The 26,892-nt window shown below is 32.7% G+C and overlaps 1 protein-coding gene across 1 annotated transcript in view; it reads right to left on the bottom strand.

The window, feature by feature from the left end:
- The window catches only part of LOC114324561 (uncharacterized), a 30,600-nt gene extending 4,361 nt beyond the window's left edge, over window positions 1–26,239 (bottom strand). The window contains exon 1 of the mRNA XM_050659206.1: window positions 26,035–26,239. Within this exon, the coding sequence (XP_050515163.1) occupies window positions 26,035–26,151 (117 nt within the window). The 5' untranslated portion in view covers window positions 26,152–26,239. The remainder of the gene's footprint in view (window positions 1–26,034) is intronic.
- Window positions 26,240–26,892: the final 653 nt, after the last annotated feature.

Below are 26,892 nucleotides of genomic sequence, written 5' to 3'. Positions count from 1 at the left end.
TTTTTTATTTTTATAGTTGATATATTGATTTGAAAAATGATTGTTTTTATTAGACTTTTATATTTTGTCCTATAAATAATTAAAATGTGGTATTATAAAAAGTTCTTTTTTCTATTTATGCTATACAATGTACTCACTACTTACATACATACATTCAAAACGAACAATTTCTCAGGCTGTGAGAAAAGTCGGCCATTGCAGTGAGAAATATTTTTTCTCACGGGTTCCATATGTAGAATCGCGGTTTCCATGGTAACATGCACAATACAAACACAAATATGTTTGTCAAATAAAAAGTCAAATCAAAACTTACCAGGAATTACCTTTCAAAACTGTTCAAATATAACTGGTAACTATAATTTTAAATAAATAAAAGTATATAAATATTAAGAATATTAAATACCTACATATATGTGTAGAATATGTATTTTATTTCAATTTTGGCATATAATCTACATAAAAGCACCTAAATTATTTAATTTTGAAGTTTGAACTCTTGACAAAAACGCATCCATAGAAAAAGTACAGTGTACAACACGTGAGAAAACGACATATTTCTCCCTCGCTTGATTTGCGGCACTCGCTTCGTACCTCGGCTCGTGCCAACAAACTTCTGCGCTCGTGAGAAATATGTCTTTTTTCTCTCTTGTTGTACAATATACTATTTTTTTATAAAAGTGTAATTATTTAATTTTTTCATCAAAATCAGCTTAAACCAAAAAAAAAATAATAGTATCATTGAATAGGTACAGTCGAACCCGCTTATTAGAGTACCGGTTATAGGAATATCACGGTTTATGGAATATAAATTCGAGGTCCCGAAACGTTTATAGAATAGAATAGAATAGAAATATGCTTTATTGTCACTGAAAATACAAATTTTATGGACAAAGCTTAATTAAAGTCAGAAAAAATAAATAAATAATATCTAACAATAACAAATACAATTTTCTGAAATTTGATAAATCGTCAATATAAAAAAAATATACATAAATACAAAATATAACTTAATAAAGTAAAGAAAAAAAAAACAAAATCGATATATTTGCAACAATTTATAGAAATTGCAAAGTGAATATACAACAAAGTAAACTATTTATAGACATAGGAACTAATAAGTTTAAGCTGCTGCATGTGACACCCAAATATAGATAAGTTTGGTTACTTGTACATTACTGTAATTTCTTAGTTAGTCATTAAGAAACTCTTCTACTGAATAATATGGTCTTTTAGATAGATGAGCTTTTGTCATTTTACGGAACTTGGGGAAAGATGTTGCAGATTTGAGTTGTAAAGGAAGATGGTTGTATAGTTTTTTTGCGGAATATAATATAGATTTCTTTACTAACTCAGAGGACAAGATCGGTAAATAGACATCAAAATTTGAATTTCTGGTGGAGTAGTCATGACGAGGCCTTGCTGGAAAGACATGCATGTGTTTACGAATTAAGCAAACAGTTTCTAAAATAAATAAAGATGTAAGGGTTAAAATGCCGTGATCTTTGAAGTAACTTCTGCAATGTGTTGTTCTTCTGAGGCCAAACAGATACCTTATTGCTCTTTTTTGTAATTTAAAAATAACATCTAACTGGGCAGCTGTACTAGAACCCCAAAAAGGAAGACCATATCGAAGATGAGACTCGAACAAAGAAAAATATGTTAGTTTAGAAGATGCTAAATTGAGTTCTTTCGAAACAGATCTTATAGCATAGCAGGCTGAGGTGAGTTTCTTACTTAACACATCGATATGAAGGGACCATTTGAGGTTGCTGTCTAAAAAAATACCAAGAAATTTTACAGAATCAACGGTAGAGATCTGGCTGTTATTAACAAGCAGGGGTTGAAGAGCACTTTTATAGGATAATGCTACTGTCTTATCCACGTTAAAAGAGTAAATTAGAGTCAGACCAGGCTTTTATCGTAAGCAAATCAGAAGTTATAGTTGCATGAAGAGATGCAATAGTTGAGTTGCTCCAAGTGATACTGGTATCATCAGCAAAAAGAAAAATTTTTCCATCGATTTTTAAGTTAGTGATGTCATTTATAAAGATAAGGAACAGTAGAGGACCCAATACTGAACCTTGTGGTACTCCACATACAATGTTTTTGAGACTAGAGTCAGTATCATTTGCTCTAACTATTTGTTTCCTATTATTTAAGTAAGATTGGAACCAATTCAAAGAAATACCTCGAATCCCATAGAAATTTAGTTTTTTAATCAAAATGTCGTGATTTACACAATCAAAAGCTTTGGCATAGTCACAGAAAACAGTGGCAGTGTAAAGATTATTGTTTAGTGCTTGGTAAACCTCATGAAACACAGAAAACAAGGCATCAGTGGTACATTTATTAGTTAAAAAGCCGAACTGATTTTGGGATAAGATGTTGTTATCAATGAGAAAGGACATGAGACGGGTTTTTATGAGTCTCTCAATAATTTTTGAAAGTACCGGTAGTAAGGCAATAGGTCTATAGTTGCAAGCATTAGATTTTTCACCACCCTTATGAAGGGGAATAATAATGGCTATCTTTAGGCACTCTGGGAATTTGCCTCTTTCAAAGGAATCATTAATTAGTGAGACGAGGTTTTCCAACACATTTTCTGTGAGATTTGAGAAGATTTTTATGGATAGTCCATCAGTACTACAGGATGATTTGCTTTTGATACTATTGATAGTTTGGATCAGTTCAGTTATATCGATTGGTCTTAAAAAGAATGAATTCGAGAACACTCCTGAATTGGGGAGATAGGAAATGGGATCTTTTTGTGGCAAAATAGTAGAAGTTATATTTTTACTCACATTAACGAAATATTCGTTTAGATTTTCCGGGTCTGGAAGGGCAAATGTTTGAATTGCGTGAGTTCTATTTCGAAGATCGTTTATTATGGACCAAGTTTCTTTTGCAACACTTTTAGAGCTTTCCATACGATTTTGATAGTAGGCTTTTTTAGCCTTTCCTTTTCCGTTTCCTTTTCCGTTTCCATTTCTTCCTTAATAAATTTATCCGTATATTGGAATACGTATTAATAAAACAATACCGCTCAATTCGCGGTCGGACGGACAGACGGATAGACGGCCTAGGTCAAATTTTTCACCTTTAGTACCATCCTTGCATCATAAGCTTTCACTTGACACCTCATTTGTCATTCTATCTGGTATAATGACGAATGAGTTATTTTCGCGGTCGGACGGACAGACAGGCTAGGTCAAATTTTTCACCTTTAGTACGATCCTTGGATTATTAGCTTTTATTTGACACCTCACTTGTCATTCTACCTGGTATAATGACGGAGGAGTTATCTTCACTGACGGACAGACAGACGGACGCACAGACGGACGTGCATAATTCAAAGATTTCACATTTTTTCAAAATTGATATTAAAAAAGATATTAAATTGAAAACTTATTGGACTATTTTTCTGGTAACACCTCCATGGCTTCTAAAAATTGCAAGCCAGATGGATTCTGAAGCGAAGAAGACAAGAGGGAATTCAAAAACTTACAATTCATGACACCGTCTGTTCAGCTGGTAAATTCCAACGGAAAATGGACCTAGTTACTCAAAGGAGTAAAACTAATATAAAATAAAATAAAATTATATACCATTTTTATTCAGTTGAAATGCGAAGGCAAAAGTGTCTTATTTTTTACTTAGAACAGAGAGCGCAAACCAGCACTATAAATCGACGATTTTCGACTCTATTTGGAGTCATCATTAGAGAGGCGTGTGTTTGCCGGTCTCTGCCCCAAGTGACGAAACTCCGAGAGCTTATCCCCGCATTGCAACTGACGTTTATGGACTAGGTGTCTAGCGACATCTGGCAACTGAAAGTCTAAGTTTTCAGAAGCCATGGAGGTGTCACCAGGAAAATGGTCCAATAAGTTTTCAATTAAATATTTTTTAGGAACATTTAAAATATTTTTCAATATTTTTAATATTTCTATTAGGTTGAAAACTTAGACTTTAAGTTGCCAGATGTCGCTAGACACCTACTGCATAAACGTCAGTTGCAATGTGGGGATAAGCTCTCGGAGCTTCGTCACATGGGGCAGAGACCAGCAAACCTACGCCTCTCTGATGATTACTCCAAATAGAGTCGAAAATCGTCGATTTAGAGTGCTGGTTTGCGCTCTCTGTTCTAAGTGAAAAATAAGACAGTTTTGCCTTCGCATTGCAACTGAATAAAAATTGTACACATTTTTATTTTATTTTATTGAATACATTTAAAACATATTGAAAATTTTGACAGGCGACATTTTGCGCCTTTGCCCTTAATATTTCGAAAGTCATTCCTAGATTTGACGAGTAATAGCCTTGTTCGTTCAGCGTTGCCTGATCGATAAAATAACAGACGTGTAGGAAGTTTTAATAATGTCTGTAATATACTTATTCTGTATTCTTCCTACCCATCTCCTTCCTTTTCATAAAATTGTTTGATCGTTGTATTGAATAGTCCATAACAAAACAATAAATGCTTCATATTTCTGTCTATTGTAGTTTCTAAAATGCCGATATGCATTGAATTGGCAATGTAAAGTCAACGTAACTTGCTGCGGTATTGAAAGCTCTAACAATGGGTTGTATTCTGCCAAAACTTAAAAACATTCACTCAACTGTAATATACTTCATTTAAATAATTTCCAGAAGGTTATAAACTTCAGTATATAAAGAGTACTTTCAGTCATGTTACAAAAGCTCATTAAAACGTATTAAATGGAGGGTTGAATACTGTTTTGTATATTTGAGATGTGTTCTTGAAAGTGAGTTAGAAGTTTGCGTTATAAATTGTGGAAAGAAAAATTGACTTTTGTATTTTAAGACCTTACAAATCTTGGTGTTTGATGAAGTTCTTGAATAAAATTAATTGTTTTTTATAAATACTTAATGAAAACAAGCGAATTTTTTGCTTTTAATAAAATTAAAATAATATTCAAGTCAAAACCACTTTTCTGGTAATAACTTCGTGGTTTCTAAAATTTGCAAATCAACGAATTGCCAGAGCAAAGAAGTCTAAAGGAGATCAAAAGTTGGGACATCTTGGATGTTAAAGCACCCTAATATGTCTGTGTAGATATTAGCATTGAATCCGACCCGGCCCGACCGTCACATATAACACCGTTGCCGTATCCTATACTTTTTCATACTGTTCTATCTCACTTCTCGCCTGTCCAGCGCGTTAAAATTCCAACAAAAAATGGTCACGCATAGGTACTCAGATAGGAGTAAAACTAATATAAATAAATAATTATTTCGTTGTAGAACCAAAAAAGAGCCGTCTTATATTTTAGTTTGTTCAGAGAGTATCATAAGCACCTTAACGAGTTTCAAACCTTATTAGGTTATCATCAGAGGCGCTTATGATGTTCTCTGAACAAACTGAAATATAAGACGGCTAACGTTTTGTAATCAAATGATTATTTATTTATATTAGTTCTACTCCTATCTGAGTATACGGGACCATTTATATACATCATCATCATTCTCTTTGCCTTATCCCTATGCGGGGTTGGCTTCCCTAATTGCATTTCTCCACACAATTCTGTCTTGGGTCATATCAATGTCAATCCCCTTTACCAACATGTCCTGCCTTATCGTCTCCCCCCAGATCTTCTTTGGTCTTCCTATCCTACTCCTTCCAGGAATCTACACTTCAGCTATTCTTCGTATTTGGTGATTAACGTCTTGACGTTGAACATGACCAAACCATCTTAACCTATGCTCTCTCATTTTGGCATCAATTGGTGCCACACCTAGACTTCCTTAATATACTAATTTCTAATCTTATCCTTATATACTTTGTCACTCCACTCATCCATCTAGGCATTCTCATTTCCGCCACATGCATTCGTTGTTCCTCTTTCTTCTTCACTGTCCAACATTCAGTTCCGTACATCATAGCCGGTCTTATGGCTGTTTTATAGAATTTTCCCTTCAGCTACATTGGAATTTTTCTGTCACACAACACACCACTCGCTTCTTTCCACTTCATCCATCCAGCCCTAATTCTACTGCATGCATCTCCATCTATTTCTCTATTACTCTGTGATACCGATCCCAGGTACTTAAAACTATTGCTTTTTACAGTCAGTTCACCATCCAAAGATACCATTTTATTTGTAGTAACTCCACCTTTAAATGAACATTCCAAATACTCTGTTTTTGTTTTACTAAGTTTTAAACATTTTTCCTCCAGAGCTTGCCTCCACTGTTCCAGTTTTTGTTCTAAGTCTCTTTCACTATTTCCTACTAACACGACATCATCAACATACATTAAGCACCATGGAATGTTACCCTGTAGTTTCGCTGCTATCTGGTCCGAAACTAATGAGAATAAATACGGACTAAGCACAAAGCCTTGGTGCAATCCTACTTTCACATGAAATTTATCAGTCTCTCCCACACTTGTCCTAACACTAGTCATTACTCCCTCATACATATATCCCTCACAATCTTTACATATTCACCAGGGACTCCTTTCTTATTGAGTGCCCACCACAGAATCTTTCGAGGAACTCTATAATATGCTTTCTCAAGATCAATGAATAGCATATGAGGGTTTGTTTCTATACTCCTGTATTTTTCCATCAACTGCCTTATAATGAAAATTGCATCTGTTGTTGATCTGCCCTGCATAAAGCCAAATTGATTCTCGGATATTTCGGTCTCTTCACGTATCCGTCTATCAATTACTTTTTTCCACATTTTCATGGTGTGGCTAAGCAGTTTTATAGCCCTGTAGTTTGTACATTGTTGTATATCTCCCTTGTTTTTGTAAACAGGTACCAGTATGCTGCTTCTCCATTTGTCTGGAATTTGTCCAACTTCCATAATTCTATTAAATAGACATGCTAGCCACCTTGTTCCTGTCTCTTCCAATGCTCTCCATATTTTCCCAGGAATATCATCTGGTCCTACCGCTTTTCCTTTCTTTATTTTTTGAAGCACTTGAGCCACTTCCCACTTCCTCGTTTTTTATTTTGGTGACCATTGCTGCTACTGTCTCCGTTGACTCTACAGTACAGGCTGTCTGTCAAATTCTTCATTTAATAAGCTGTCAAAGTACTTTCTCCATCTCTTTTTGACATCTCTTTATATACCAATACCATTTATATAGGTACCAATTATAATATAGTTTGCTACAGTCTGTAAAAGTTTCAAGTTTCTACATTGTATAAAACAAGAGAATTTAAGAATTTTTTATTAAAATCGTTTTTTTTTATTTAAACAATCAATAAACATAATTTTTTTTTATTGACTATTCGTGTATTGTTCACGCGAATGCATGTGAAAGTTCATATTATGAACTATACATAATTTCACTTTTTACGTTAATTGTTCACGTTATGCTTCACAAATAAACAATAAAGTTTCAAATTTTTTGCCGATTCCGACTACTTTTCATGTTTGCACATCATGTTTATAAACATCCTAAGTGGCGAAGATTTTGTACGCTCATATCTTTATTTATATAAACATCGGCGCTTATTCGTGTCAAATTTCAATACGATACAAATCAAAACTTCAACCAAAATTCGAATTCAAAAAAGTCGTGTTTTTAACGTAGTTTTAGAATTTAGAAAAACCACCGGTAGAGACGTTTCGTGCTACAGTAACAGGGTCTACACCTACAGAGTGCATTAGTCAAGCATTAAAAGAGATGGAAAGACTGCGAAAACTGTAATAGGTGTAAATAATGATTTTGATTTAAGAAATGTATTAAGAAATTACAGAAAATATACAATGTATGCATCAAATGTTGAAATAAATGCAAAAAATGTGTCTATCATATAATACATCCTTTTTTTACATGACGACATATTTTAATGTTTAAAAAGTGTAAGACTAAAAAGTAAAAAATAAAAAAATATGAAAAAAAAAATAAGAAACGCTTTTTTTTTAGTTACGAGTGACTAAAATTAAATGATTATAAAAAAATCAACTAAAAAGCAAAAAATAAAAAAATTCAATCTCGAAAATTTATTTGCAAAAAAAATGTTAAGACAGGTTAAATATACAAATATCTCAAACATTCGTTAAAAAATTGAAATAGTTATTTTCCTAACTAGTGCGGAAAGTGATACTTTCACGTACGAGACTGCCGTTGATCCGAACGACGCGATAGCGAAGTTCGGGCAAGCAGTCGAGTGCGGGGAAGACACTTTCCGCATGAGTTAGGCACAATATTTTTTCTAGGGCCGTACGTTTGCAAAAAAACCACAAAAAATAGTTATATCAATTTTTATTTAGAAGTGAAAATGCACAAATTAATTCGTCAAAACCAAACTTTCAATATAATGGGTTACCACGACGACGACATTAGTTTCCATGACGACGATTCAAAACCATTGTAATTGTCTACTGATCTGACTTTTAAATATTAGGTATGTCAAAATAATTTTATTTCATCGAATAAGGAACTTGCATATTTTTTTTTATTAGATAATAATGTTTAGTTTTGTTTAAAAATGAAATTTCCAAAATTTCACGCTTCAAAAACTCGTAATAACTTAGAAATACATATTTAAAGTATTCAGCGGTATAAAATAGTTCAAACGGCACGTGACGTCACATAGTATTGCATTAGTTTTTATTATGGTTATATTTCGCTGTGTCTAGGTACACGCTAACGTGCACGCAAATAAAAAAGTTAGGTAGACGCGAATTAAACTTCATCAAGCCAGTGACGTCATTATTTAGTGACTATATATTTTGGTACATGCTATTTTGATATGTTTAGTGTTTATTTGATGGAAACATATTTGTTAAGGGAAGGGAAACAGAACTATTCAGATGTTTCAAACTTAATTGTAATAAATCAATGTGTATATATAAAAGTATATATTTAGGTTAGCAAAATAATTATATTTAGTTGACATGACATGTAGGTACAAAATATTGTTAAAATAATTTTTATACGTAAGTGAATTATTATAATCAACTATTCTAAATGCAAAATAAGCCACAATTTAACTAAAAAAATTATTTTATTAACGTTTAGACGTCCAAATCAGATGTCATTCTCAAAAGACAAAAATTAGTTAGATTAAATAAATTATTAGAAAACATTTTTTACTAAGCAACAACATTTTTGTTTAATTTAATAATATTTTGTATTTTGACAACGACATCCGGTTTAGAAGTCGAAACGTTAATAAAATCAATTTTTTAGTTAAATTGTGGCTTAGTTCCCATTTAGAATAGTTGATTACAAAAATGCCACAAGGATAATAGCTTCAAAACAAGTTAATTATTATTGTGAAAGCTTTAGGTCTTCCTTTTATTTTAATCTTTTACAGTAATACTATTTCATTTATAACTAAAAAAAAATATATATTAATTTATAGTCTCTTATCTTTTGCGTACTGTTTTAAAATGTTCTTAAACTCATTAAAAGAACTAAATAATTGTCCGCACTCCGTAGTTAATTTAAAAACAAACACTAAACAAATAAAAAATAAGAAATCACTGACACTTTAACTTTTTTATTTGCGTACACGTTAGCGTATACCTAGACACAACCTTATATTTAGGTATATTCTTCTTCTCCTTCTTTAGTTTATTGGCCTCCACCTACATGGGTATTTGGCAAGCTCATCGTCGTGGAATAAGTCAAAAATATTTATATTCTAATGACATTTACCGTATGTCATTGTAATCATATATACCAGTTTGTTAAAATTGTAGTTTTATACTGTTTTTGAAGGAAAGGAACGAAGGTTTACTAATGACAATAAAACCATTTTGTAAAAGTACAAATTTTCTATGAATAGGTCAAACGATCAAAAACACTTGTAACGACACATAAATGTATTTTCTACTGACGTTTATAACATCTAATTTAAAATTCTGTTTACTTTATTGGAAAAATGTAAATGTAAAACCAAGTGACGTCACGATGCGTTTTGGACCACCTGTTTTAATTTGAATTTTTAATCGTCTTTAGGGGCCAAACGAAAGACAAACAAAACTTTTTTATCTTTGATAAATGTTTTAAATTATGTTCTGTTGTGATTTGTAACATTTTTTTCGAATTTAAAAATGTATGCAAGTTCCCTATTATCAGTAGTAAATGCACAACAGCTCTAAAATTCTATATTAATTTTAGAGATCGAGTGCAATTTGTTGCGATTATTTCATGAATAAAACTGTTCAAAACCAAAATTTTATTGTAATTTATTTATGTAAGTACAAATTAGTACAATTAAACACACAGTTGTTATAAATATGTATTTGAAGGTTGAAAGTCATCACTTTTATAATTTTTAAAACATTTGTCATTAATGTCACTGAATGTATTTTTTCGTAGCAACGAAGGGCATCTGACGTAATATGCTTGACGACGGGCAATTATCAAAAAAGTTATCAGTTTAATTTAGATTTCTGTAGCTTTCTATTGGTCAGAATCTCCTATGAATGAAATAATCGCGCTAATTTCATTAAAACATGAACACAATAAGATAAATTTGAAACAAATTAGTAAATAATATCTAAATATTAGTTTCTTGCATGTATTATATGTATTATAATATATTATAATGCCATATTACAAGGTATTTTACTTTTCCGCACGCCGTGCGGGAAAATTTACTTTCACGCACGCCGTGCGGGAAAGTACAACGAACGTTCTCTAACGAACGTGTTAGATTTTTCAATTTTTTAACGAATGTGTGAGATTTTTGTTGTATATTAAATCTGATTTTTTTGCTTTTTAGTTGATTTTTTTTATAATTATTTAATTTTAGTAACTAAGGAAAAGCGTTTCTTAAAATTTGTTTCTTCAGAATTTTTTTTGTAAAATATAATTAAAAACGTGAAAAAGTTACAAAACATCTTATTTTGTCTTAAATAATTCCAACTATATACTTCAAATGATACGGAATGTATGTAAATTAAGTTTTACTCATCTAGCAAATAGTTTATTTACAGAAAAACATTAACGCTTTGTAGAATTTAAATCCAAATAACAAATATTATATTTCGACAAACATTTCTATCATTTCGTACAAACAGAGTCAGTAAATGTTCCTCAATAGAATCTCATTTATTCAAATCGCTGTCTTCCAAGGAGAAAAGGATTACCTTATCCGAAGATTGTCCCAAATCGACGGCAAACAGAAAATTCAAAGACACAAAGTCGAAGATCAATGTGTATCGCTGAACTTAATACAGGAACGTTACCGTTACCGTTGCAACTGGGACATTTGGGGTAATGTGTTTGTTGTCGGTGATCCCAATCGAGACACTTTTATCTTGAAACATGTAGGTACATTTCTACAGTATGTCCCTGTAAGTTGTATCCGTATGGGAAACTTTTTTATTATTAATTTTACGAAAAAAAGTTATTCTTAATAAAAAGTTCTGGATGGTCCAAAAACCTAAAATACAACCATCTTATATCAAATTTTATCAATTTTATACGAGGTATGTCAAAAAAGATAAAATATCAAAAGTAAAGTACCTTTATAGTTCAGAATATTTCAATTAGAAGGATGTAATTGCATACTGAAACATAGTTTTTAATTCTAAATAACTTTTCATAATAACAATTTTCGGTATTGTGAAAAATAAACGTATTTTACTCTTGAGCGAAATTCATATTTTTTGACATACTTCGTATAAAATTGATAAAATTTGAAATCGTTGTATTTTAGGTTTTAAACCATGCAGAGCTTTTTATTAAGAATCACTTTTTTTCGTAAAATTAATAATAAAAGAGTTATCTGAATTCAAATAACTGAAAATACATAATTAGTCCAGAAAGCCACTGCGCATCCGCTAGGAAAAATATTCTAATTCGGATTTTTCGCACAATCTTACTCAAAAAGGACTCCTTTTAACAAATTTGCATGTTGCCAGGACCAAAAGGTGGTCAAAAATTTTTTAAACGTTTTTTTTTTGTTTTTTCCTAAAATTATTATTTTTGCATGGAAAAAAGTTTTTTTAGGTTTTTTGGATCATTCCAAACAGAAAAGGTCTTTAGTGACTTTTCTCTAAAAATGATAGTTTTTGACATATAAGCGATTAAAAATTGAAAAATTGCGAAATCGGCCATTTTTAACCGTCAAAAACTATGTGAAAAACTGAAAATTTGAATGTTGCCAAGGTAGGTAGATATTCTTTAAACATCGATAGATGAAATCCCGATAGATGAAATCCCATATATGGTATACTAGTGACGTCATCCGTCTGGGCGTGATGACGTAATCGATGATTTTTTTAAATGAGAATAGGTGTCGTGTGGTAGCTCATTTGAAAGGTTCTTCAATTCTCTATTCAGTAATGTAAACAGTTACATAATTATTTATACAGGGTGTCCTTCTACTTCTTTTTTTGTCAAATAATTTAATTTAATAAAATTTTTTTGGACACCCTGTATAAATAATTATGTAAATGTTTATATTACTTAATAGAGAATTGAAGAACCTTTCAAATGAACTAGCACATGACCCCTATTCTCATTTAAAAAAACCATCGATTACGTCATCACGCCCAGACGGATGACGTCACTAGTATACCATATATGCCACAATATCATAACTTAAAAATAAAAATCGACCTGTTTCGGGATTTTTCCTTAAAGTCGCCAGTTTACGAAATAACGAATTTATTCCTTTCATTTGCACCATACTGTCGGTGGAAAATAGTGTCGCGCACGCTTGATTAGCAATTAAAAAACAAAGGAGTTTTGAATATTGTATTGCAAAAAACTCTTCGGGATTTCATCAACCGATGTTTAAAGAATATCTACCTACCTTGGCAACATTTAAATTTTCAGTTTTTCACATAGTTTTTGACGGTTAAAAATGGCCGATTTCGCAATTTTTCAATTTTTAATCGCTTATATATCAAAAACTATCATTTTTAGAGAAAAGTCACTAAAGACCTTTTCTGTTTGGAATCATCCAAAAAACCTAAAAAAACTTTTTTCCATGCAAAAATAATAATTTTAGGAAAAAAACTTTTAGGAAAAAATTTTAGTTTAAAAAATTTTTGACCACCTTTTGGTCCTGGCAACATGCAAATTTGTTAAAAGGAGTCCTTTTTGAGTAAGATTGTGCATAAAATCCGAATTAGAATATTTTTCCTAGCGGATGCGCAGTGGCTTTCTGGACTAAATGTTAGTTGTCCATAATTTTTCAAAAAATTTTTTTTAATTAGAAGGATGTAATTCCATACTAGAATATAGTTTTTAATTCCAAACAACTTTTCATAATAGTAATTTTCAATATTGTGAAAAATAAACTTACTTTACTCTTGAGTGAAATTTAAACTTTTTGACATACCTCGTATAATATTTAAAAAAATTGATATTTGATGGTTAAATCTTAGGTTTTGGACCATGCAGAGCTTTTTATAAAGAATAACTTTTTTCGTAAAATTAATAATAAAAAAGTTTTCCATATGGATACAACTTACAGGGACATACTGTATATCAAGTCTAATGTAAATAAATTTGTTTTGAATCAAAAATATTTTATAATTTATTCAATAGGTGTGGAAGTTCCTATTGGCTCCGTGCGTCTCCCCTCTATTTACAGAAATTTAGTCACGTGACACGCTGTCAGTTTTGTAAGGACGTTTTAGTATTGACTCTTATGGGATTATTTTGTTAACCCATTAACCGCCAAGCAAAGAAATACTGCAATAATATGTAATATATTTGATTAACTAGAGTAAAATAAACTTAAACATTCGTAAAAAAATTGTTTCACACTTTGATAATGGCAGGTGTCACAACAACAAAATGGTTCGTTTTCGAACCTTTGGCGGAAATGAGATATAAAAATTGAAATACACAATTTTATTTTTTGTGAAAAGTCTCAAAACATTTAGAGTGTAAATGGACCTGGAAGTTTTGATAAACAAAAATAGTATGGTTAGAACATTGCCTACACCTTCTTTCGAACGGCCCTCTATCTTTTTTAGAAATTATTTTAGATATTTCCAGTTTACACTTTCCAATCCTGTATCTTGCACTGTGTCAGTTGCATAAATTCGACAAATCGACATATTGTCTACAACACTACACAACCTCCCTTATGTAGCTCCCTCCCCCCTCCCCCACCCTAGATTATAACAAAACTGAATACCAGAATACCCGTATTTCTAAAGGTACGTATCCACTACGTTCGTAATATTCGACCACCGAGGCACTGCCGCACGATCGTTGGCGCACTGTTACACGGTCCGTGAGTGCCTACCATTCACTATGTTCACAAACCTCTTGCGCTCCACGCTCCATGCAACTGCTACCATCTACATGCATGCGCTCCTCTACATATAAACCACCACCTATTGGACCGTTGAGGCGGAGCGCACACTGTTGCATGGTCCGAGAGCGCCAACCATCCACTATGCTCACGGACTTCTTGCGCTCCGCGCTCTCTGCAACTGCTCCAATCGATACGGTATGCGCTCCCTTACATAAAAACCGCCACAGATTGGAGCGTCGAGGCAGAGTGCGCACCATTGCACAGTCCGGGAGCGCCAAACGTGTCCACTATGTGGAGCAGTTGCAGGAGCTCGGAGCGCAAGCATAGTGGATACGTGTTTTTACACATAATAAAGAAATATCCCAACAAATTACTGCCTGTGCATCACCTTGAACTTATTCCTGATCAGACAGGATTATATGTCGACTTCCGCCAATGGTTCGTTATCGAACCATTATTTTCAAACACGAGATTTGATGACTCAGAAATTTTTTTTTTTGTATTTCTATAACAATTGGTGTACAAATAGGTTAAAACAATAATGTTTTATTTTATTTGACCACAAAAGTGTTATGCCAATAAAATTACTACAGTAAAAATAAAGTTGTGTCGAAGGATTGAAAATGTCGGACATTTAGAAAATATTTTTGTGATGAAAGCATGAGTTTGGAAATTAAACAAAATTAAATTTAGTTACACTTATATATCTTCTAGTTGCTCAAAAAATACAAATATTTAAAAAAAATTAACGAATTGTCAAAAAAAATTCTACAAAATAATGGTGCGTTTTCGCACCTTTGGCGCTAAATGGGTTAAACTTGAATATTTTATTTTCTAGTGATAGTAAACGAATACAAATTGTTAGAAGTCATTAGTTATTCTTTTATAATGTCGTTTATAGTTCAACAAAAATATTGTTTGTCGTTAATAAAGATTTATTGACATAATTTACGATAGTGAGGTTATATAGGACATACCGTATCCGTACTTTTTGGAGTCAATTCGGATTTATCAGAGCTAAAAAGTGTATGTAATATGTACAAAACTTATAAAAACGTAAATAATATTATTATATCATATGTGTATAGTGTATATTGCCACGTCCTTTGTATATATATAGAAAAAGTTTTCCTAGTTTTCCATGTATTTTTTCAGTGAACAACACAACAAATAACGTGATATGGCATTTTTTTACAAATGTCCCATTCATATCAAATTTACACATACGCATCAAAAAACAAGGAGGGAACAGCCTGTGCAATATATGATCCACAAATTAAGTATAAAAAAATGGTAAAATTAAATATAAACACAAACATATATTCGGCGGAGTTAATAGGTATACTAGAAGCCTTGAAGTATTGTCAACATATCACAAATTCAGAAATTGGTATAACAAGTGACAGTAAAAGCGCTTTGTCAAAAATAAAGCACCTGAAGATAACTTCCAAAGCAAATTATATTATTTTGGAAATAATCAAAAATATTAACAAATTAAATACAGATTTAAAAAAATACGGTTATTGTGGGTCAAAGGACACAGCGGAATTATGGGTAATGAACTCGTAGATTCCTTAGCTAAGCAGGCTCTAAAAGAAGGGACATATATTGACTACAAATGTACACCTGAAGAAATTAAAAATATTAGCACTAATATATATATAAAATAATCTGGAGCAAAGAATTTGAGGAAATTAAAAAAGGTATGTACTATAAAGAAATTCAATGTACTATACCATCAAGACCATGATTTGCAATGACAACTCTTCCAAAATACGCAGTGAGACAAATATGCCGTTTAAGATTTAACCATGCATTGATTCCAACATATCTACATAAAATTCATTTAAGAGACAATCCATATTGTCAATGTGGAGAAATAGGTGATGCTGAACATATGATTTTAAATTGCCCTCTAATACAAATAAATATAAATACGTTTATAAGTAAATTATACACTTGTAAAAATATAACACACCCAATAAATTTAACATATTATACAGGGTGTCCCGAAAAGATTGGTCAAAAATTATACCACACATTCTGGGGTTAAAAATAGTTCGATTGAACCTAATTTATCTTAGTACAAATGTGCTCATAAAAAAAGTTACAGCCCTTTGAAGTTACAAAATGAAAATCGATTTTTTTCAATATATCGAAAACTATTGGAGATTTTTTATTAAAAATGGACATGTATCATTCCTATGGCAGGAACATCATAAAGCAAAATTATAGTGAAGTTTGTCCACCCCATAAAAATTTTATGGGGGTTTTGTTCCCTTAAACCCCCCCAAACTTTTGTGTACGTTCCAATTAATTCATTATTGTGGTACCGTTAGTTAAACACAACGTTTTTAAAACTTTTTTGCCTCTTAGTATTTTTTCGATAAGCAAGTTTTTATCGAGATGCGGCTTCTTTTTTAGTATATTTACATAAAAATTTTATGGGGGTTTTGTTCCTTTAAACCCCCTAAATGTTTGTGTACGTTCCAATTAAATTATTATTGTGGTACCATTAGTTAAACACAGTGTTTTTAAAACTTTTTTGCCTCTTAGTCTTTTTTGACAACTCACCTTTTATCGAGATGTGGCTTCTTTTTCAAAATATGCCTAAAAATGTAAATTATAAATAAATTTTCAGATTATTAACAGGTCTCTATAATCGTACTTAACCTTATACAAATATGTGGTGGATTCCACAAATATTCAAAATATGTCGATAAACACTGGCTTATCGAAAAAGTACTAAGAGGCAAAAAAGTTTTAAAAATATTGTGTTTAACTAATGGTGCCACAATAATAATTTAATTGGAACGTACACAAAAGTTTGGGGGGGTTTAAAAGAACAAAACCCCCATAAATTTTTTATGGGGTGCACAAATTTCACTTTAATTTTTTTTTAAGATGTTGCTGCCATAAGAATGCCACATGTCCATTTTCAATAAAAAATCTCTAACGAGTTTTCGATATATGAAAAAAAATCGATTTTCATTTTGTAACTTCAAAGGGCTGTAACTTTTTTTGTGTGCACTATTGTATATAGGTAAGTGAGGTTCAATCAATCTATTTTTGACCCCAGAATCTGTGGTATAATTTATGACCAATCTTTTCGGGACACCCTGTATATTATCACAAATTAATAATACAGAATTAATGCAATTATTTATAGAACATATTAAAAATATAAAAATCAAATTATAAACTAACCAATGTAAAGACTGAAATTAAAATATATTATAATATATAAATAAACCTGTGTTTTTGCCTGATGTGGTATTTCCACTGACCAGTGGTCATTCCTTATAAAGTATGTAGAATAAGTAGGATAAAAAATGTTAAGTAGATAGGTATAGGAAAATATATTGTAAAATAAATGAGCAAAATTGGTGAATCGGCGAATGAGCCTTGAAGGGCCCGTAGTCATACAACTCCAAAGAAAAAAAAAAACATACAATAAAGCGCCCTTACAAAGATTCAAGCAACCGCCACCATGAGCAGGTCGGTCGATTTTGCTCTGATGCTTTGTTAACGCTTGGAGCGAATACTAACAGAGCTATTTAATAGATGTCTCCATAATAGCAAGATCCCTAAAGACTGGAACGAGAGTCTAGTAATATTCTTACACAAAAAGGGGACAAATGTGATCTACAGAATTATAGACCTAACATATCTTTTCTCAGGCTAGTATACAAACTATTTATGAGAATTATTAACAACCGGTTGACGGTTGACCTACAAAATGGAAAATTACCCACCGGTGGAACAGACTGCCTTCCGCACACTGGATATAGTACATCAGACCATCTGCTGACAATGAGAACATTGATAGAGAAGGCAACTGAATACCAACTACCCGTATTTCTTGCCTTCGTAGACTATGAAAAGGCGTTTGATAGTATCAAGATGTGGGCTAGAGAACAATCTATTAATAATAAAAGTAGAATAGATTCGAGACATAGGCAACTAATACATAAAGATGGCTTAGTGTGAAAACCTAGTATCTCATTTTTTTTCGAAAATGACATTTTGGCGGTTTTAGTTTGAAAACCTTGTATCTCACGATTTACAACTGTTAGAAAAATTAAAAATACACTAGACTATTTTCTACAGCCGAAAAAAGAAACCACGTATATCTATAACCAAGAATTTGGTACATAATTTGGAGTGTTTGTTTGAGAGATTCCACTTGCAGAAATGTTTTTTGTGAATAACAAAAGGTAGTCCGGCATATAGGAAGATTTTATGAACCTTAAATCAAAAGATTTGTATTGTATCTACCTAGTATTTGGAGGTGTGCAATAAGCTATGAAAAATGAAAACCTCGTAAATAATAATAAACACAACCTCATTTGAGATGAAAAACACGTATATCAAGATATACGAGGTTATCATAGTTGCTTGGGCAAAGGCTCTATATACTGCAAGGGTATTTACGTGTTTTTCATAGTTAATATTTGTATTTCCAATTTAATACCAACATTTAACACTTTTAGCTCTGTGCCAATATCAGATATTTGTCTCAATGTGCTCGAATTAAAAATACATAACGGACCTTTTGTTTTTAGGTTATATTATGCAGAAAATCAGTTTTTTGCCTTTCCTGTAAAATTGTAGTTTAATGAGATAAGAGGTTTTCAAATTAAGCCATCGATAATATACAATGTGTTTCAAAAAGGTATATCATAAATTCAATCACGCATTCCGGGGACAAAAATAAATTGATTGAATCCAACTTACCTTAGTACAAAAGTGTACACAAAAAAAGTTAAAGCCCTTTGAAGTTACAAAATGAAAATCGATTTTTTTTTCATATATATCGAAATATCTTAGAGATTTTCCATTGAAAATGGACATGTGGCATTCTAATGGCAACAGAATCTTAAAAAAAAATTAAAGTGAAATTTGTGCACCCCATAAAAATTTTATGGGGGTTTTGCTTCCTTAAACCCCTACCAAACTTTTGTGTACGTTCCAATTAAATTATTTTTGTGGCACCATTAGTTAAACACAATATTTTTAAAACTTTTTGCCTCTTAGTACTTTTTCGATAAACCAGTGTTTATCGAGATATTTTGAATATTTGTCGAATCCACCACATATTTGTGGTAAAGTACTTATGATATACCTGTTAATAATCTGAAAATTTATTTATAATTTACATTTTTAGGTATATTTTGAAGAAGAAGCCACATCTCGATAAAAGGTGACTTATCAAAAAAAGACTAAGAGGCAAAAAAGTTTTAAAAACACTGTGTTTACCTAATGGTACCACAATAATAGTTTAATTGGAACGTACACGAACATTTGGGGGGTTTAAAGGAACAAAACCCCAATAGAATTTTTATGTAAACATATTAAAAAAGAAGCCGCATCTCGATAAAAATTGGCTTACCGAAAAACTACTAAGAGGCAAAAAAGTTTTAAAAATGTTGTGTTTAACTAATGGTACCACAATAATGAATTAATTGGAACGTACACAAAAGTTTGGGGGGGTTTAAGGGAGCAAAACCCCCATAAAATTTTTATGGGGTGCACAAATTTCACTTTAATTTTCTTTAAGATGTTGCTGCCATAATAATGCCACATGTTCATTTTCAATGAAAGATCTCTAAGAGATTTCGATATATGAAAAAAAAAATCGATTTTCATTGTGTAACTTCAAAGGGCTGTAACTTTTTTTGTGTACACTTTTATACTAAGGTCAGTTGGATTCAATCAATTTATTTATGCACCCGGAATGTGTGATTTAATTTATGACAAACCTTTTTGAAACACCCTGTATATGAAAATGCAACTATGATAGTACAACTATACGAAAATACAAATCCCATCCCCATTAAGAGAGGCGTGAGACAAGGAGACGTAATATCGCCAAAGCTTTTCAACCTAGCCCTAGAAGAGGAAAAAAAAAGCTCTTTGGGATAAACAAATTTAATAAAATTTAAACTAATTGACGAATCGTCTTAAAATTTTGTGTGCATTGTATGGACTGTTTGACTCAACTTTTCATACAACATGAAAGTCTTGAATTCATTTTCGCAAAAGTTATAGTAAATTTTTTATTTTCGAAATTTTAGTTTTATTTTGCAATATCCGAAGCAACAAATGATCGGACCAAAATTTAAAAAGCGATATTTTCAACCTTGGCTCATCTACTAAAAGAAAAATATTATAAATAAGATATTTAATTACTCTATTTTTCCCTGCAGCGATTTAAACGAAAAAACTCCCATTTTTGACACTTATTTGTTAATAACTAAATTTCTCGTCCAAACTGTGACGGGCATTTTTGTATTTATAATGTATTAGGTATTTACCCAAAAAACCCATTTGCAACCTGGCTGCTCAAGTGCCCCGAACATGCTATATTTTTGCCTTATTTCCCTGGTGTAAAAGTTGATTTTTAAAAAGCATTCAATTGTATAAAACATGTTGAAAAAACACTTTATTACCCAATATCAATTCTACCACTTTAGAAAATTGTGTTTTTTTATATTTGCAATCTTCCTAACTTGATGTTTTTTGTTCACAAAATGTCAAATAAGTAATAGACATTCATTTTTCAAACAAAAAAATAAAGGATAAAGCCGACGTTGAATTTCACCTTCCAATGATCTCTTAACTGATGAAATATGAGGACATCAACGCAAGCAGGCGTGAAGAGGACAAAAAGCACCTCCACTTTTTTTTAAAGGGTGTATCGAGACTACCTCACCGGAAACTTCTGACAGCAGGATGAGCGTTTACGCTTTTTCATTCATTTATTTATTTGAATTTTCCGCTGACTTCATTTTTATTGCCTATTTCCAAAAATAAACAACGGAATGTCAAAAACATGCTTCTAAAACATGTCGGTAAAGTCATCAGCACCATTTTATAAGACATTTCTAAAACACTTTCATTGTGACATTTCAGGTGTTTTCAACAAATACGATATGTTGTCAGATTTATTATTTTTGTTATAAATTCTTGCAAGTCAATAATATGTACTCTTTGACGATATTACTATTTATTTTTGAATTGTTTTTATGGTTTGTAGAAGATTTATACCAGACAATGACATAATATTAGAATTAATGAGAAAGGCGCAAAATATCGCGTGTCAAAATTTTCAATGTGTTTTAAATGTATTAATTTTTTTCGAATCCTGAAAAAACAAATAAGTATTTCTGAAAAATTGAAACGCAGAATGCAAGATTATGTTATTACCGTGGACTTAAAGCCCCGTAGAATCAATAAAAAGTTTCTAAAAATCACACTAAATTTTCTTTTTTATTTTCACCCCTGTAATTTATTAACATAAACATTATAGGCTATTGATTATTAAATGACTGTCTTTTTTTCAATGTGCCTCCAGTAAGTTGTCGTTCAATCGTTTTCGTGCTTTTCCTACTGATCATTTTCCTATTGGGGTACCGTCTTTCGCTGTTCTTATTACTCTATTTGTTTTCATTCGTCTTTTGTGGTAATTCCATTCTACTCTTCTGTTTCTTACCCAGTTATTAACGTTGTTCACCTTGCATCTCCGTCGTATATACTTCTAGCTCTGTCCCATAGTGTCTTACAATAGATTTTTCGAAGGTTTTTCATCTCTGCAGCTGTTTATAGCATTCTTTTTGTTCTCTCTGTATCAGGTCGTTTTTCTGCCGTTTATGACTGTTTTGTAAATCTAATGACTATTTTGTAAATTCTGCCTTTCATTTCCTTTCTGATATTGTCACTTCTCCATGTTGTTTCATTCGGGCAACCTGCAGCTCTGTTTGCTCTATTCATTTGGTCTTCCAGTTCTGTTTAGAGCTTTCCGAAACTAGATAGTCTGATGCCTAGTATATTTAAACTCCATCACTTTTTCTAGTATATGATCCTCTAGCTCTCATTTAGATCATAGTAGATTTGCTGTAATAACCATGTATTTTGTCTTTTGTGGAGAAATTAACATATTACATTTTCTGTCGGTTATATTAAATTGGTGCAGCATACCTACGTTGTGATGATGATAATGATGATGATGATGATGATGATGATGATGATGATGATGATGAAGACCTACGTTGTAAATCATCTTCACTTTGAGCGATTAGTATTGCATCGTCTGCATAGAAGATTATTTTAAGTGATTCTCTCCCATGTTGTTCTAGTTCCATGACTGTTACCGATCGTTGAATATTACATATGTTGGCTACCATATTCGCTATCGTGCCTTTACTAACACCAGCTCTGGATATTGATGTAGCCAATTTTCCGACCACTGTCTTCGATTTTTTAGCAATGATGTTCTTCTTCTACCAGGGCCACGGTTACCTTGGATTGTAAAGTACGTTTCTCATTTTTACAAAAGCAGCTTCTCTAATTCCGTTTTCTCCCAAAAAAATTAGTATTTCAGCACTTATTTCATCGGGGCCATGTGACATTTCTTGTACAGGTGAAATGGAATCATGTTTCTTTTTTTAGACTTTAATTTATGTATAAACATTTTCAATTTCATTACAACATGAAAATGCAGCAGCTGCATAATACTCTGGTTAAATAGGAGAGTGGAGGAAGAGTCTATACCGGTTTCGGAGGTCTTTTCCTCCTCATCAGTAGTCCCATATCCTCTTCTCTCCGATTTTCTCAGGCATCATGCTTTGAGCCTTTCCGAATTGCAAAGAACGAAATGTCACGGATGTACTAGAGACATCTACCGAAAAAGAAAGTAAGTCATCAATCGAAGTAGCACAGAAAACGACAATAAATTTCGTTCCCATACCACCAGATTGACAACAGGTGGAATACTTTCTTTGGTTACAACCTCCCGAGATTTTCAAAAATTATAAATTATACAGGATGCCGAGGAAATTAAGATGAGAGAATTTTAAATAATTCACAACCCATCTGATCAGCGTGGTAAAAGTTACAACAAGAAAGATTTCTTAGTACTCAACAAAAGAGCCTTCTTCTTCTTTAGGTGCCGTGTCTGTATTCAGACGTTGGCCGTCAACATGTTTACAATTTCCTGAAATCTCTGTCTATCGGCAGCTGCGCGAAATAATTCTTCTACTGTGCAGCCACACCATTGTCTAATATTACGCAGCCATGAAAGTTTCTTTCGACCAATCCATCTCTTTCCCTCCACTTTTCCTTGTATTATAAGGCGAAGCAGATGGTATTTAGGTCCTCTAATTATATGGCCGAAGTATTCTGTTTTTCTTCTCTTTATGATGCTTATGAGCAGACGTTCCGAATTCATTATTTGAAGAACAACTTCATTGGAAGTGTGCGAAACCCACGATATCTTTAGGAATCGTCGATAGCACCACAATTCGAATGCTTCTATTTTGTTTAGCATTGTCGTTTTTAACGTCCATGTCTCACAACCATACAATTGGATAGACCACACATAACATTTCAGCACCTTGTTTCGAATATTCATCGACAGGTTTCTATTACATAAAACTGGTTTCCAGGTCATAAAAGCCTTCCGTGATATTTCGATCCTAGTTATTATCTCTTCATCAGAGTCACAATTTACATTTAACCAGCTGCCAAGGTACTTGAAATGACAAAAGAGTAAATGAATCAAAATGTATAAACATTTTCAATTTTTTTGCAACACGAAATTATGCAGCTGCTGCATTTTCCTCCTGCTGGAGGAGTTGTATTCGCGGACGGAAAGACAGATGAACAGACAGTCATGAAACCGGAAGTATATACTTGTTCTCATCTTGCGAAGTAGCGTCGAATAATATATCACGTGTACTATTCCGGTGACTTTAAAATAGTACTTCTGGTCGCATTTATAAAGCCGGAAGTCCTATGTCAAATTTCGAACATTTAGTACCATCCTTGGATTATAAGCTTTCATTCGACACCTCAATTGTTATTCTACCTGGTATAGTGACGGAGGAGTTATATTCTCAGTCGGACGGACAGACGCACAGACAGCCTAGGTCAAATTTCTCACATTTAGTACCATCCTTGGATTGTAAGCTTTCATTTGACACCTCATTTTTCATTCTACCTGGTATAATGACGTAGGAGTTATATTCGCGGTGGGACGGACCGACGGACAGACAGCCTAGGTAAAATATCACACCTTTGGTACCATTCTTGGATTATAAGCTTTCATTTGACACCTAATTTGTCATTTTACCTGGTATAATGAAGGAGGAGTTATATTCGCGGTCGGACGGACCGCGTCAAATATTTCACATTTACGACCATCCTTGGATTATAAGCTTTCATTTGACACCTAATTTGTCATTCTAGCTGTTATAATGACGGAAGAATTATATTCGCGGTCGGACGGACCGACGGACAAACAACCTAGGTCAAATATCTCACCTTTAGTACCATCCTTGGATTACAAGCTTTCATTTGACACCTCATTTGTCACCTGGTATAATGACGGAGGAGTTATATTCGCGGTCGGACGAACCGACGGACAGACAGCCTAGGTCAAATATCTTACCTTTAGCTTGCATTCAAAGCTTTGATTTGACACCTCACTTGTCATTCTAGCTGGTATATTGACGGATGAGTTGTGATCACAGACAGACAGACAAACACACGGACGTGGACAATTCAAAGTTTTTACATTTTTTAAAAATCGGGTGAAAACAAAACTACCCATCAAACGTGGAGTGCGATAGGGTTGTGTTTTGTCACCCAGTCTCTTTAATCTGTACTCTGAAGAAATCTTTAGGGAGGATTTGGACGACAGCCAAGAGGGAGTACGACTGGGCGGAGAAGTAATTAACAATATCAGATATGCTGACGATACAGCCATTCTTGCAGAAAATTTAGAAGATCTCCGGACATTAGTAAATCTAGTCAGTGAAGTAAGTTATCAGAGAGGCCTAAAAATCAATATTTCAAAGACAAAGTGGATGGCAGTTGGAAAGATAAATGCAGCTTAAGGCGTGCTTTCTCTTGATGGAGAAGAGATAGAACGGGTAAACCATTTTAAATACCTTGGCAGTTGGTGAAATGTAAATTGCGATTGTGATGAAGAGATAATAACCAGGATTGATATATCACGTAAGGCTTTTATGACCTGGAAACCAGTTTTATGTAACTGACGCCTGTCGATGAGGATTCGCAAGAAGGTCCTAAAATGTTACGTGTGGTCTATATTATTGTATGGTTGTGAGACATGGACGTTAAAAACTACAATGCTAAATAAATTAGAAGATATCGTGGGTTTTCTCACACTTCCAATAAACATGTTCTCCAAATGATGAATTCAGAACGTCTGCTCATAAACATCATAAAGAGCGAAAAAACAGAATACTTCGGCCATATAATGAGAGGGCCTAAATACCATCTACTTCGCCTTATAATACAAGGAAAAGTGGAGTGAAAGAGATGGATTGGTCGAAAGAAACTTTCATGTCTGCGTAATATTAGACAATGGTGTGGCTGCACAGTAGAAGAATTGTTTCGCGCAGCAGCCGATAGAGAGAGGTTTCAGGAACTTGTAAACATGACGACGGCCAACGTCTGAATACGGACACGGCACCTGAAGAAGAAGAACAAGTTACTTGTAAATATTATCATCTGTTAAAAATGTGTCAAATATTTTAATTATGAAGACACGTTAATCTAAATAAATTCTTTTTATTGATTTTTCGTAGACCTTGGTATAATCAACGTGTATTGCTGATCAATACACGACAAAACAAAAATAGGATTCCATCACGGAATCGGCCTTTTCGCAAACACACTCATTAAAGGGTCCTTTGTGTCTGGGAAATAATTGTATAATTCAAGGTCCCCAACTCCTATAATCGCATCAATCCCAAGGGTCCCTTAATACTTAATACTTGTATTAACTTACCTTGAATGCCTCCCTGAATTTGTTGGACATAATGTGATAGAGTAGAGGATTGACCGTCGTCGACAGATAATAGAAGATACCACTGACGTAGGTCAGAATCTGGAAAGCCCGGATCATGTCGGCGGATGTACGCTCGCTGGCTCCGTAAATTGCGAGTAAACGTTGGGCGTGAAAGGGCGCCCAGCAGATGAAAAACGCCACTACGACGGCCACTACAAATTAACAAAAGTTCATGTTAGTTGTCTTCAAAGCTAAACAATTTTTTAAGTGCACAAAGTCGCATTAACCATGAATAGACCAGGGCGCATCTGTAAAAATATTAGTACATTTGGACGTTACATTTGGAGGTGACTCATATTTTTTTGCACAAACTGCTTGAAAATAACTCATGTTATAATAACTGAGTTATCCTCCCAGTCAAAAAGCTCCGCAACATTGTTTAAATAATCAAAATGTCAAAAAATGAAGGAAAAATTCGATTACTTTTTATTGGTTTTTTGATTATAACTTTAAAAGTAATCATTTCCGAGAAAAATTGCAATGACATAAAAGTTGGGTAATTAAATTTCCTAAAATATAGCATTAGTTAAAATTTTTTAAAATTTTCACCCTTGTTGCAAAATAGCAATAATTGCGAAAAAAAACCACAAAAAACAAGTATTCGCATGTAACGATTTTCAACCATTTATGTTACAACTATGACCTTCATATTTCACCCACAAAAACTTCATTATATAATAAAACAAGCTGAAAATGCGAGCATTATCATAACGAAAACTTTGTTTATTTACGTATTTTAATTAATAATATGGAAAATTGCTATTATGAAAAGTAGTTTAGAATTAATAATTATGCTTT

Source organism: Diabrotica virgifera, chromosome 8, assembly GCF_917563875.1.
Source record: "Diabrotica virgifera virgifera chromosome 8, PGI_DIABVI_V3a".
Lineage (NCBI taxonomy): Eukaryota > Metazoa > Arthropoda > Insecta > Coleoptera > Chrysomelidae > Diabrotica > Diabrotica virgifera.
The sequence above is the reverse complement of the archived record's forward strand: the minus strand, read 5'-3'. Positions and strand labels throughout refer to the sequence as shown.